At 35.5% G+C, this 11877-nt stretch overlaps 1 protein-coding gene across 1 annotated transcript in view; it reads right to left on the reverse strand.

Moving 5' to 3' along the window:
• The window catches only part of CCDC158 (coiled-coil domain containing 158), a 67157-nt gene that overhangs the window by 46376 nt on the left and 8904 nt on the right, over positions 1 to 11877 (reverse strand). Inside the window, exons 3-7 of the mRNA XM_049790243.1 lie at positions 8905 to 9014; positions 8481 to 8808; positions 7804 to 7880; positions 6860 to 6970; positions 5469 to 5583 (exon numbers count right to left, since the gene is read on the reverse strand). Coding sequence (XP_049646200.1) covers positions 5469 to 5583; positions 6860 to 6970; positions 7804 to 7880; positions 8481 to 8808; positions 8905 to 9014 — 741 coding nt within the window. The remainder of the gene's footprint in view (positions 1 to 5468; positions 5584 to 6859; positions 6971 to 7803; positions 7881 to 8480; positions 8809 to 8904; positions 9015 to 11877) is intronic.

The raw sequence follows: 11877 nt of genomic DNA on the forward strand, positions 1-11877 counted from the left end.
GGTCCAAATTTATAAAGAGGGATTCTGGAGTTTCTCTTAAAATGGAAATAAAAGAATAGGAAAAAATTGCAGCATAACACTTTTATAAGCTGTAAAAAGCTATGTCTAATATGTTCTTTGAAACATAATTTCTATTTTGAGCAATACAAATATATTTGCTAATTGAAAGAAAAGCACTGACTTCCTACTTCTTTAATTCAATCATTCCAGTTAGAAAAATTTCAACTAGATTGTTTAGTACTTAAAAAGCAGCATTTTTCTGGAGGAAAAATATAAAATATATTAAAACATGCAACATCAACATTCCTTTATGTATTTGTTTTCATACAAATCTATTCTTCACATCTTTTATGTATTGTCTTATTTTCTTTTTGTTGTCATTTGGACAGTATATACATAAAATGTCTACTGAGGATTGAAGAGTTAGGTAGGGGGTTTGCCTTGCACTAGATGATCCAGGACAGATGGTGGTTCGAATTCTGGCATCCCATATAGTCCCCCATGCCTGCCAGGAGTGATTTCTGAGCACTGACACAGGAGTAACCACTGAGCACCGCCGGGTATGACCCCAAAACAAAACAAGCAAACAAAAAATGTCTACTGAAGCAGGAGAAAATAAAATACATTTTAAAGTTTTGATGGGCTTGGCTTTAGCAATGTAAAGACAAGGTATATTAAAATTAAACGACTATTTTACATTCTATATTCATTACAACAAAACATATAGCAAATAGAATATATTTTATGACTCCCAAATGGAATATTTTTTATTAACTAACAACTATTCTCTGCTCAGTTATACTACCTATTAATGCTACTACAGACCATATTACATTCAAATTTACATTAATACAGCAGAATAATAATTTTCAGTATTCTCTGCCTAAAATTAGTTACTATTAAGGTATCTTAGTGAACCATCAATTAGGTACCTATATGCTTAGGTTCAATATACTTCCCTATAAATATAACTGACCTGAATTAAAATGAATTAAACTGGTATGCTTCCCCCTTGTTTCTCATAATTATTAAAAATTGTCAAAATATTAAGTGACCTGGGGCCCGGAGAGATAGCACAGCGGTGTTTGCCTTGCAAGCAGCCGATCCAGGACCAAAGGTGGTTGGTTCGAATCCTGGTGTCCCATATGGTCCCCCGTGCCTGCCAGGAGCTATTTCTGAGCAGACAGCCAGGAGTAACCCTGAGCACCACCGGGTGTGGCCCAAAAACCAAAAACCAAAAAAAAAAAAAAGAAAAAAAAATACTAAGTGACCCACTGTTTATGCAATATTAAAAAGGGACTATGGGGACTGGAGCAATAGAACAGAAGGTGGGGTGTTTGCCTTGCACACCACCAAACTTAATTGGATCCCAGCACCTCCTCTGGTCCCCTGTACCTTGCCAGGAGAGACCCATAAGTGCAGAGCCAGAAGTAAGCCCTGAGCACCAGCAGGAGTGGTTTTAATCACTGTATCTATTTAACACAAAATGTTTATATGAAAAAGTCAGTCATTGATGTGGCTGCTTATGTTTCTATGTTTATGCCAGAGATAAAAAAAAGTATTTAAAAGCTACTATATAATACTTAGATGAATTATTTTAGTATGTGTTAAAATTTTCCATAATTCTTCAATTGGAGTTGATGAGCACAATGCTATCTGTTAAATAATATGTAAATAAGAAAATTATAGGTGATTATGAAAATCCAGGAAAATTAAAATTATGTAAAAATGTGAATTGCTTTTTTTAGGCTGTCATGCCTTTTCAAACAGCTTAATTTGTCCATAAGTAATGAATAATTTTAAAATATTTTAAATAGGTTTTGAGCATTGTTATTATATTGGATTATAACATAATAGCTCCTATTTTCTTTCTCACTGCTGGACTAACTGCACTAATTTCTGTCAATGGTCCTACTACCACTAGAGCTAAATAATAAAGAATCTTCCTATCCCGTGTTACATATTAACGTCGTGGCAATTAGTTGGTGAGATCAAAATCTTTTTTTGTAGACTTGCTTTTCCCAGAATGTGTAAAACATTCCTACTATCAACCTTCAGGAAAAAAATCACTCATCCTGAGAAAGAAATTAAAACACCGGGGCTGGGAAGGTGGCGCTAGAGATAAGGTGTCTGCCTTGCTAGAGATAAGGTGTCTGCCTTGCAAGCGCTAGGTAGGACGGACCGTGGTTCGATCCCCCGGCGTCCCATATGGTCCCCCCAAGCCAGGGGCGATTTCTGAGCGCATAGCCAGGAGTAACCCCTGAGCGTCAAACGGGTGTGGCCCAAAAACCAAAAAAAAAAAAAAAAAAAAAAGAAAAGAAAAGAAATTAAAACACCAAAGCAGGACACCCAGAGAGACTATTTTTCTGAGTTTTTTTCCCCTTGAATTTAGCCTTTAAGCAACCTAAAGTTTCTTAAGACTGCTCATAGATTGTTCAAGTAATCTTCCCACCAGAATTTACCAAACAAGATTTTTTAAAGTAGTGTTTTGTTTTGTTTTGGTTTTGTTTGGTTTGGTTTTCGGGTTACACCTGGCAGCACTCAGGGGTTCCTCCTGGCTCTATGATCAGAAATCACTCCTAGCAGGGTCAGGGGACCATATGGGATGCCTGGATTCAAACCACAGTCCTTCTGCATGCAAGACAAGCGCCCTACTTCCATGCTATCTCTCCAGCCCCGTAAGTAGTGTTTTTTAAACGGATACTATCCTTGAATCATAAAAATCACTTTATTGAGCATTAAATCAGAGTCAAAGAGGACAGAAAAGACTAGTATCAAATGCAATATAGGGAAGATGTTATTTTATAAAAGTTACCTAGCTGAGGATATTACATCATGATTATTTTTCTTATTGTGTAAAGTCCCTACTGTAAAGAATCCAACGTTTATAACTAAGATTATATAGTTTTCACATTGCTAGTGTATGGATTTTTGTTCAGTCACAATAATATTTTACATTCTTGAGCTGTGCCATAGGGAATGAACTTCTGGGTTTTAGTCTATGCTTAGACTAGATTCAGAATAAAAAAGAAACAGCCCCTTCCTGTGGCTAGCACAGGGATTGCAGCAATGGCAATTAGATTAGTGTCTAGAAGGAAAATGGAAGTTAGTAGTGCTGTAATATTAAAAATGTCTCTTTCCTTATGGAACTTTTTTCTCCTACTGTTACTTTGAACACTGACGTTTCCATATATTGTTTCTTTGAAACTGGTTAAGGCACAATAAATTGACTAAAAGCAAGGGAAAATTTTAAAGGCTTTTAAAACTCTTATAGGAATGATGACTAGATCGAAAATTTATCTTCCAAACTGACACACTTAGAAGATGAAAGCTGGAATTCACAAACAGGAAATAGGACAACCACTGTAAACTGGAACCATGCAGGCAATTGGAACCTTCTCAAAGGGAATAATGAGCTCAAGTTCTATTGATTAACAGCTTTGTGTTTAGATCCTTGCTGTTTTATAAATACTGTTTTTAGAAATGTTGAAATTAGGGGCCTGAGAGATAGCACAGCGGTAGGGTGTTTGCCTTGCACACAGCTGACACAGGACAGACCACGGTTCGAACCCCAGAGTCCCATATGGTCCCCCGAGACAGAAGCGATTTCTGAGCACATAGCCCTGAGCATCACCGAGTGTGGCACACACACACACACACACACACACACACACACACACACACACACAAAATGTTGAAAACACCTAATTTCTGCTTAATGATAATAGCTCCCCTCTTTAGAAATGTGAAAAATAAAATAACAGAATATTAAATATTAACTAATATGTTCTGAAGGGAATTGTATTATGAAAAAAGATTTAGCTTCCTAGTTTGTAGAAAACTCTAAAGATAGGACGCCAGTGATATAGTACAGAGAGCAGGGTGCTTGCCTTGCATTCTACTGATCCTAGTTCAATCTCCAGCACCCCATATTGTCCCCTGGGCCCACCAAGAGTGCTTCTTTTTTTTTTGCCTTTTTTTTAATTTTATGGGAATATTTATATTAATCAAGATAAACTATAATACAATATTACAATGAGAACATTAACAAATTAATTGAGTATAATTAACTCAAAATATATTATGATTAGATATTAAACAACAACAAAGCAAACTGCAAACTGTCCGAAGTCCCCCAATCCATACATGGCAAAATTTTGGTGGTTGCCCAATTTTGAAATATGCAGCACAGAAAACCTTTTCTAAGTTATTAATAACAGTCAAATTTGGCTATATTCTTGAATTTTACTTTTTCTAATAACAAAGATTTTTGCAAAAGTTTTCTATCTGTAGAGTATAAAGATAACTGATCATTTTGTTGTCATTTTAAGAACAAAATCTGGTTTAGAGAAATTTTTTTTTTTTTTTTGGTTTTTCGGGCCACACCCGTTTGATGCTCAGGGGTTACTTCTGGCTAAGCGCTCAGAAATTGCCCCTGGCTCGAGAGGACCATATGGGACGCCGGGGGATCGAACCACGGTCCTTCCTTGGCTAGCGCTTGCAAGGCAGACACCTTACCTCTAGCGCCACCTTGCCAGCCCCGGTTTGGAGAAATTTTAACCAAAATTTGCTTTATATAGGTTAGAAGATTCCAGACAATTTTCAGTTTGCTCTGTTGTATTTGAATTTGGGATCTGCCACATAGAAAGCAAGTGCCTTACCCACCCTACTATCTATGCAGACCCACTTATTTTCACACAGAACTTGGAATATCCTGTGTCTATTTTTAAATCTAATTTTTATTATAATCATAGTGGCTTACATATCATTGACAATAATATTTTAGGTACATATTAACATAAAATCAGGGGAATTCTCATCACTGAATTGTCCTCCCTCCACCTCCGTTCCTGTTCTACCTCCCATATCCTCCTCCCTCACCCCTGGGGCTGCTAGAATAAGTGGTCCCTGCTGTGCCTAGTTTACTACTTAGTGGTCTTACACCTGTTTGGTCTTGGTACCTCCCTTATGTCCCCCTCTAATTGGGAGGCGGGACTACATAGTTCAAGTTATGTGGTTTTGTTTGAAGAGGAGAAAGCAATAAACTGGAGCCAGGAGAAAGCTCTGAACATTGCTAAGTGCGGATCAAAAACAAACAAAAATAATATACCTAGTATATTAATATACTAAATTTATTAAAATGTAATCACTTTCCTAACTGCACAATGGCTAATAATTTAGGAATTGAAATAAGAAGCGGAGGTAGATCCTTAAAGAATTGAGTGGTAGGGGGCAATCCGCAAAAACTGAAATATTTGCCACACCTTATAATAATTATAAATTAAAGAAATTTAATTTGCATAAACAATTTAACTGTAAGCTTTATAATCTGGATATTTGGCATCCATTCATTACTACTTTTAATTTAGAATGACTATTTGTTCCTCATTTTCAAAGAATTAAAAAGTACATAATTGATTCCATGTATAATAGTTACTAGAAGCAGAGTGGCAAAAATCTAAATTTACCTTGTCTTCATACATCCTTTTAGCTTCTCTTAATTCAGAACGTAGCTGAGAAACAGTAGATTCCAGGTCACTGAGTTGACGCATATACATTGAATTCTGATTTCGTGCTTGTTCTCTAAGAAGGGGTTTAAAAGCAAATAACAAACCAAGAATGAGTGAAATACCTAATTATACTATTTTAGATACTTCCTTTAGCATTATTACATCTGGCATTAGTCAATAGCTTTTTATTTTCTTCAATTGCTTCTTAAAAGTATTTCAAAAATGGTAAACTTTTTTCATTTTTATAAAGCTTTTATTATATGTAATTCTATTTTTAATATCTTTATTTAAGCACCATAATTACAGACATGTTTGTAGTTAGGTTTCAGTCATAAAAAGAACATCTCCCTTCACCAGTGCAACATTCCCACCACCAGTGCCCCTTATCTCCCTCCTCCCACACACCCTGCCTGTATTTGAGACACTACCAATATCGTGATAGTTGTTAGTGTATTTATTTCTCTAACTGAACTCATCACTTTGTGGTAAGCTTCATATGGTGGGCTGGTCCTTCCAGCCCTCATCTATTGTCTCTGAGTATTATAACAATAATATCTTTTATTTTTCTTAAATCCCATAGATAGTGAGACTATTCTGTGTCTATTTCTCTCCCTCTGACTTATTTCACTCAGCATAATAGTTTCCATGTTCATCCATGTATAGAAAAATTTCATGACTTCATCTCTCCTGACAGCTGCATAATATTCCATTGTGTATATGTACCAGAGTTTCTTTAGCCATTAATTTATTGAAAGGCATCTTGGTTGTTTCCAGGTTCTGGTTATTGTAAATAGTCTTGCAATAAATATAGGTGTAGAGAAGGCATTTTTTTATTGCATTTTTGTGTTCCTATGGTATATCCTTAAGAGTAGTGTAGCTGGATCTTATGATAGCTCAATTTCCAGTTTTTTGAGAAATCTTTATTTTGTTTTTCAAAAATAGTAAACTGTTAAAGCAAAGTATCTCATTACACTATTTTCTTTCTACTTTGGTGTATAATTGAAAGATATTAATAAAAATATTCAATATGAACTTAAATTATAAAATATGTATGCATAATTACATATTTTATTAATATGTATATTTGCATTTATGTGTATTTATAAATGTGTGCTTGTTATATTCTATTAGTTAAATATAATCAATAAAGCATGTAATCCCAAGAGTCCCAAATACTTGCAATAATAGATCTGATAAATTATCTATTAATACTATCAATACATTATGTAAATCTTTTCTGTTCACTTAACACCAAAGTTTCACTTATTTTTAATCTACTGAGAAATTTTCAAAAGATTTTTTAACAAAGTTAAATGACTACCAATAATAAACCACTTGAATTCACATACTGAATGATTTCTAGTTGACTCTGGACACTGCTGGCTTGACTTCGAGCACTGCTAGCTTTCTCAGTAAGTCCTGCGACTTCAACTTCATGTTCATTTATTAACTGCTCAATTCTATAAAAGAGTTTGATGACTGTTATTTAAAACAGAAGACTTTGCCTGTGAATTATTTCAAAAATAATGATTGAAAAACTCTTTAAAAATTTAGTATTTTTGTTTTAACTTTGAATATGCTACATTTCATGACAAGTATCTAAAATAAATTCTAAATAGTTTATTCAAATCCTTTGGGGGTCCACCTAGGTTTTAGATTCCAAATTTTTAGCAATTTAACATAAATAAATCATGATGGCAAATGATGGAGACAATGATCATTTAATTACATACACTCCTAGAGAAATCTAAGTATTCAGTAAATAGATATATTAGACTATTTACAAAAAAATAAAAATCTTTACAATATTAGTCAGTCACGTTTTTCCATCAAATGAAATAAAACAAAAACAAAACAAATAAAAAAAAAAAACAACACCCACTTTCCTTGATCAAACTTTATTTAGGTTCCTTAAAGCCTCTTTTTGACCTGGTCTCAAGTGTGGCATTCCTCTCCAAGTCTATTGACCTTACCAATTTTTATAGTAAGACTCCTAAATTGGTCTAGCAAGAATCTTCCCACACTTGATGCCTGCTGTCTACCCATTGACACCCCCACCTGGTTTTTTGGTGATAAATTTCTACATCCTCATTGTATTGGGATTGAACTCAATCTCCCTACCCATTACAAATCCCTATTGCAACAATCTTGAGTATAGTGTTGCTTACTGTTTCATACATATCAGAATCATTTTTCTTCTGCCTACATTGCCACAGATTTATGAAAAAGTTTGTATTTCAAAACACATTGATTTGGTATTGCATGACTTCCTGTAGCTCCATCAGAAACTGACCTGTCTTGATGTTGCTGAAGAAGCAGTTCTACTTTGTTCTGTGATTCAGATTTCAATGTTTCGAGCTGATCTTCTACCTGGATATAAAAAAAAAAATAGGCTGATTTGGGGACTAGTAAATCTAACACTTGGGAATTTTGAGAGTTTCCAACTAAAGGAAAGGATGCAAATAAAGTAATAGTAAAAATCGATACAATCTAGCCCTATTTTATTAGATCTTTTACTTCGGCTATATGCAGAGGCATATAAGTAAATCAAACTAGTTCCCTTTATTTATTGAGAGAGATGATTATAGAAGTAACCTGTTATTTTAAAAAACAAGAATGAGAGCTCAACTTACTTTGGTGGGAAGACAGGAGAGGATCTCTGAAGCAGTATTCATGAGCATAGGGGGAACTCAGACAATTGGGTCTAGTGGTTCAATGCTTGGGCCTGTGGATATGGTATTGCTTATGCCCTATAGTGCCAGGGACCAGGGCCAGACCAGCTGGTCTGTAGGGACTCCAGAGCTACAAGATGTGAGGGAGGGAGAGTATGGGGAACATCAAGGAACAAACAAACTGTGTTCCCTGACCACTGGGCTAACAACTCATTAGTGTATTTTAAATAATATTTTTATGATGTGCCAAATAATATTCTCTTAACTTTAATTTTGAAGTAGTGTTCTTACCACTTACTGGAAATATCCTCCCTTTCAGATAAGAAATCTCTGTGTCTAATTCTCTTAGAATTTTACTAATAGCTGAGCCCATGTTGCGGAAGTGGACAGTAGATATGCTGTCATGTTCATATATTTTCTTGCCTGAGGCTTCTTCAAAGTCAACTAGGATTGACCGGATTTCTTGTAGCACAGCCTCATGACTGAGCATCATCTTTCTGAGCTGCTCTATCTGTGTGCTGCTATCTTTCAGCATGTCCTCTTTAAGACTTTTGGCAGCTTCCAGTTCATTGACTGTATTTTGAAGCTGATTTCTTAAATCCTCCTGGGACTGACTCTCCCTGCGTCTACAAAATAAATGAAATATAGAAATATGGTAAAGCACATATTCACCCAGTAGTTTCTTATTACAAACCATAAAAACAAGAAGAAACCACTCCAACCTGATGTCAGCCATGGCATCTCTTTCCATTTGCATTTCTTGGAGTTTTGTTTGCAAATCAATGACTGACTGCCTCAGGTAAGACTTCTGTTTCTCATGCAATTCATTGCTCTGGGGGAGAATATGTCAAGTAAATTAGTCTTTACTTGCAGAACTTATTTTTTTATAATTATTTCTTAAAATTATATATATATATTTTTTTTTGTTTTTTTTTTTTTTTGTTTTTTTGGGGGGCCACACCCATTTGATGCTCAGGGGTTACTCCTGGCTAAGCCCTCAGAAATTGCCCCTGGCTTAGGGTGATCATGTGGGATGCCGGGGGATTGAACCGTGGTCCTTTCTTGGTTGCAAGGCAGACACTTTACCTCTAACGCCACCTCACAGGCCCCAAAACTATATTTTATATGTACTCCTATCTTCCTTTACCATACATAGTTCATTTCTCACTTACTTACTGAAAAACCTTAATTAGCATCTTTCTCTTAAACTTGTTCCAAACTTTTGTAACCATTCTACATAATCAAAAAACTATTTTGATAACGCATTTAATTTACATTACAATCAGTGGTGCTCAGGGAATCATGTGTTCTTAGTGATCAAAGCTAGGCCTCTTACATGCACAACATGAACTCCAGTCCCTTAGGCCACCTTTTTTCTGTTTTTTGTTTTTTGTTTTTGGGCCACACCCGGTGGTGCTCAGGGGTTACTCCTGGCTGTCTGCTCAGAAATAGCTCCTGGCAGGCACGGGGGGGGGGGGGGGGGGGGGACACGGGGGGGACCATATTGGACGCCGGGATTCGAACCAACCACCTTTGGTCCTGGATCGGCTGCTTGCAAGGCAAACGCCGCTGTGCTATCTCTCTGGGCCCTGGGCCACCTCTTAATCCCATGTTAGTTCTTTTTCAATACAATAAAGGTAAATATTGTAAGAAAAAAGAAAGATATTGATGAACTAATACAAAAAATAAAAAAGCTTGACCATACAGTAGAGGGTATTTTCCATGCACTGAGTTTGATCCCTGGCACCAAAGCCACATCTAAGTGTAGCACCAGGCATAAGCTCTGAGCACTCCTTTTTTTTTTTTTTAGCAGTTTGTTTATTTATTTATTTATTGGTTTTTTGGGCCACACCCGGCAATGCTATTGGGTTACTCCTGGCTCTGTGCTCAGAAATCACTCCTGGCAAGCTTGAGGGACCATATGGGATGCCAAGAATCCAACTGGGTCCGTCCCAGTTCAGATGCAAGCAAGGCAAATGCCCCACCACTGAGCTCTCTCTCCGGCCCCTCTGAGCATTCCTGTTGTGGCCCAACACCCATCCACCATCACAAACTGAAAAACCCCAAAACTACATAAGAAAACAAATATAATAGTATATACTCTCATGGTCTTGCAGTTGATAGTTGATACTAATACTTAAGGTAAATTTCATTGAATCTTTTTCATCAGTGTGAAGAATTTGAATGGTAGAATAGCCTGAACTTTGGATGGCAGCAATTGAAATAAAACCAGATTTAGAAATAAACATAAGAACATTAAATAAATTTAGTTTTTAAATAAAGGAAAGGAAAAAGGAAGTGGTATCAAGAATGAGTCAATAATTTTGAAGCACTAATTTTCAAAGACACAAGAGAGGAGAGCCTGAAAGACGCAGCTCACCACATAGAGTGATGAGTGCTGTTAAATAACTACATCAAGAACTATCCTAACAATGTGAATGAATGAGGGAATTAGAAAGCCTGTCTTGAGTACAGGTGTGGGTGGGGTGGGGTGGAGTGAGGGATATTTGGGACATTGGTGGTGGGAATGTTGCACTGGTGAAGGGAGGTGTTCTTTACATGACTGAAATCATACAACTGCTATCATATTTGTAATCACGGTGTTTAAATAAAGATAAAAAATAAGTCAGAGTGAAACCCAACTACAGTCATATTTGTAATCAAGGTGTTTAAATAAAGATATTAATTCAAAAAATTAAAAAAAAGAATGAGTCAGGGGGTTAGAGCAATATGGAAGTAGCAAGGTGTTGGCCTTGCATGCGACCAATGAAGTTTAATCTCTGGCATCATATATGGTCTTCTGAAATAGTAAGAAATTATTATGGAATAGAGAGCCAGGAGAAACCCCAGACCATCACTAGGTATATCCCAGAAAACAAATCAAAACAAAACAAAAAGTCAGGTCAAGGGAAAAGATCATGTGTTCAGTAGGAAATGTTGACTTTACAACTCAGAAATGATTCAAGGCGAAATGTCAATAACTCCATGGGCATACTATATTGTTATGCCTTATCACTGTTATGGAGAAGAGGTTGCTTTATAAATATGGTGAGCATTATTAGTGTATAAAGAAGCAGTAGAATCAATATAACTTTGTATGTGAGATAATATGTACAAATTTTTTCCATTCAAAGGGAAGAGCCCAAGGACATAGAAAAGTGTTTACGTAAGTCCCAGAAGAAAAATGTTTCAAGAGTTAGAAACCTATGTCAAATATTGTTTTAAAAAAGATCAATTAAGGATTGTAAAGTTTTAACTGGATTTGAAATCATTATTTATCCCTAGTAGCAATGTTACTATCATTTTCTATTTTATTTATTTTATTTTTTAATTCTTTTATTTAAAGAAAAAGCATCACATAGTTGACAGACTGATCATAATGCATTTGTTTCAAGATAAGGAAAAGCAAAGTTATTGAAAAAATAGAAAGAAAAACTAAAAATTAAAATGACAAAGTAGAAAAAAGAAAAAAAGAAGTTCAGTAGCAAGTGTATCTGTGAAATTTATTGTATCTCCAATCAAGTCATTAATGCAATAGCAGAAGCATTAGTAAGCTCTTTAAAAAAAAAAGAAAGAAAAGAAAAGAAAAATAGACAAAAAATACAATAAAAAAAGGGTGGGTATGGCAATTGTTGTTGTTGTTTGCATAGGCACAGCAAAATATGGAGAAAGTAGAAAGAAAAAACCTTTGGCCT

Source organism: Suncus etruscus, chromosome 16 (genome assembly GCF_024139225.1).
Source record: "Suncus etruscus isolate mSunEtr1 chromosome 16, mSunEtr1.pri.cur, whole genome shotgun sequence".
NCBI classification, from domain to species: domain Eukaryota; kingdom Metazoa; phylum Chordata; class Mammalia; order Eulipotyphla; family Soricidae; genus Suncus; species Suncus etruscus.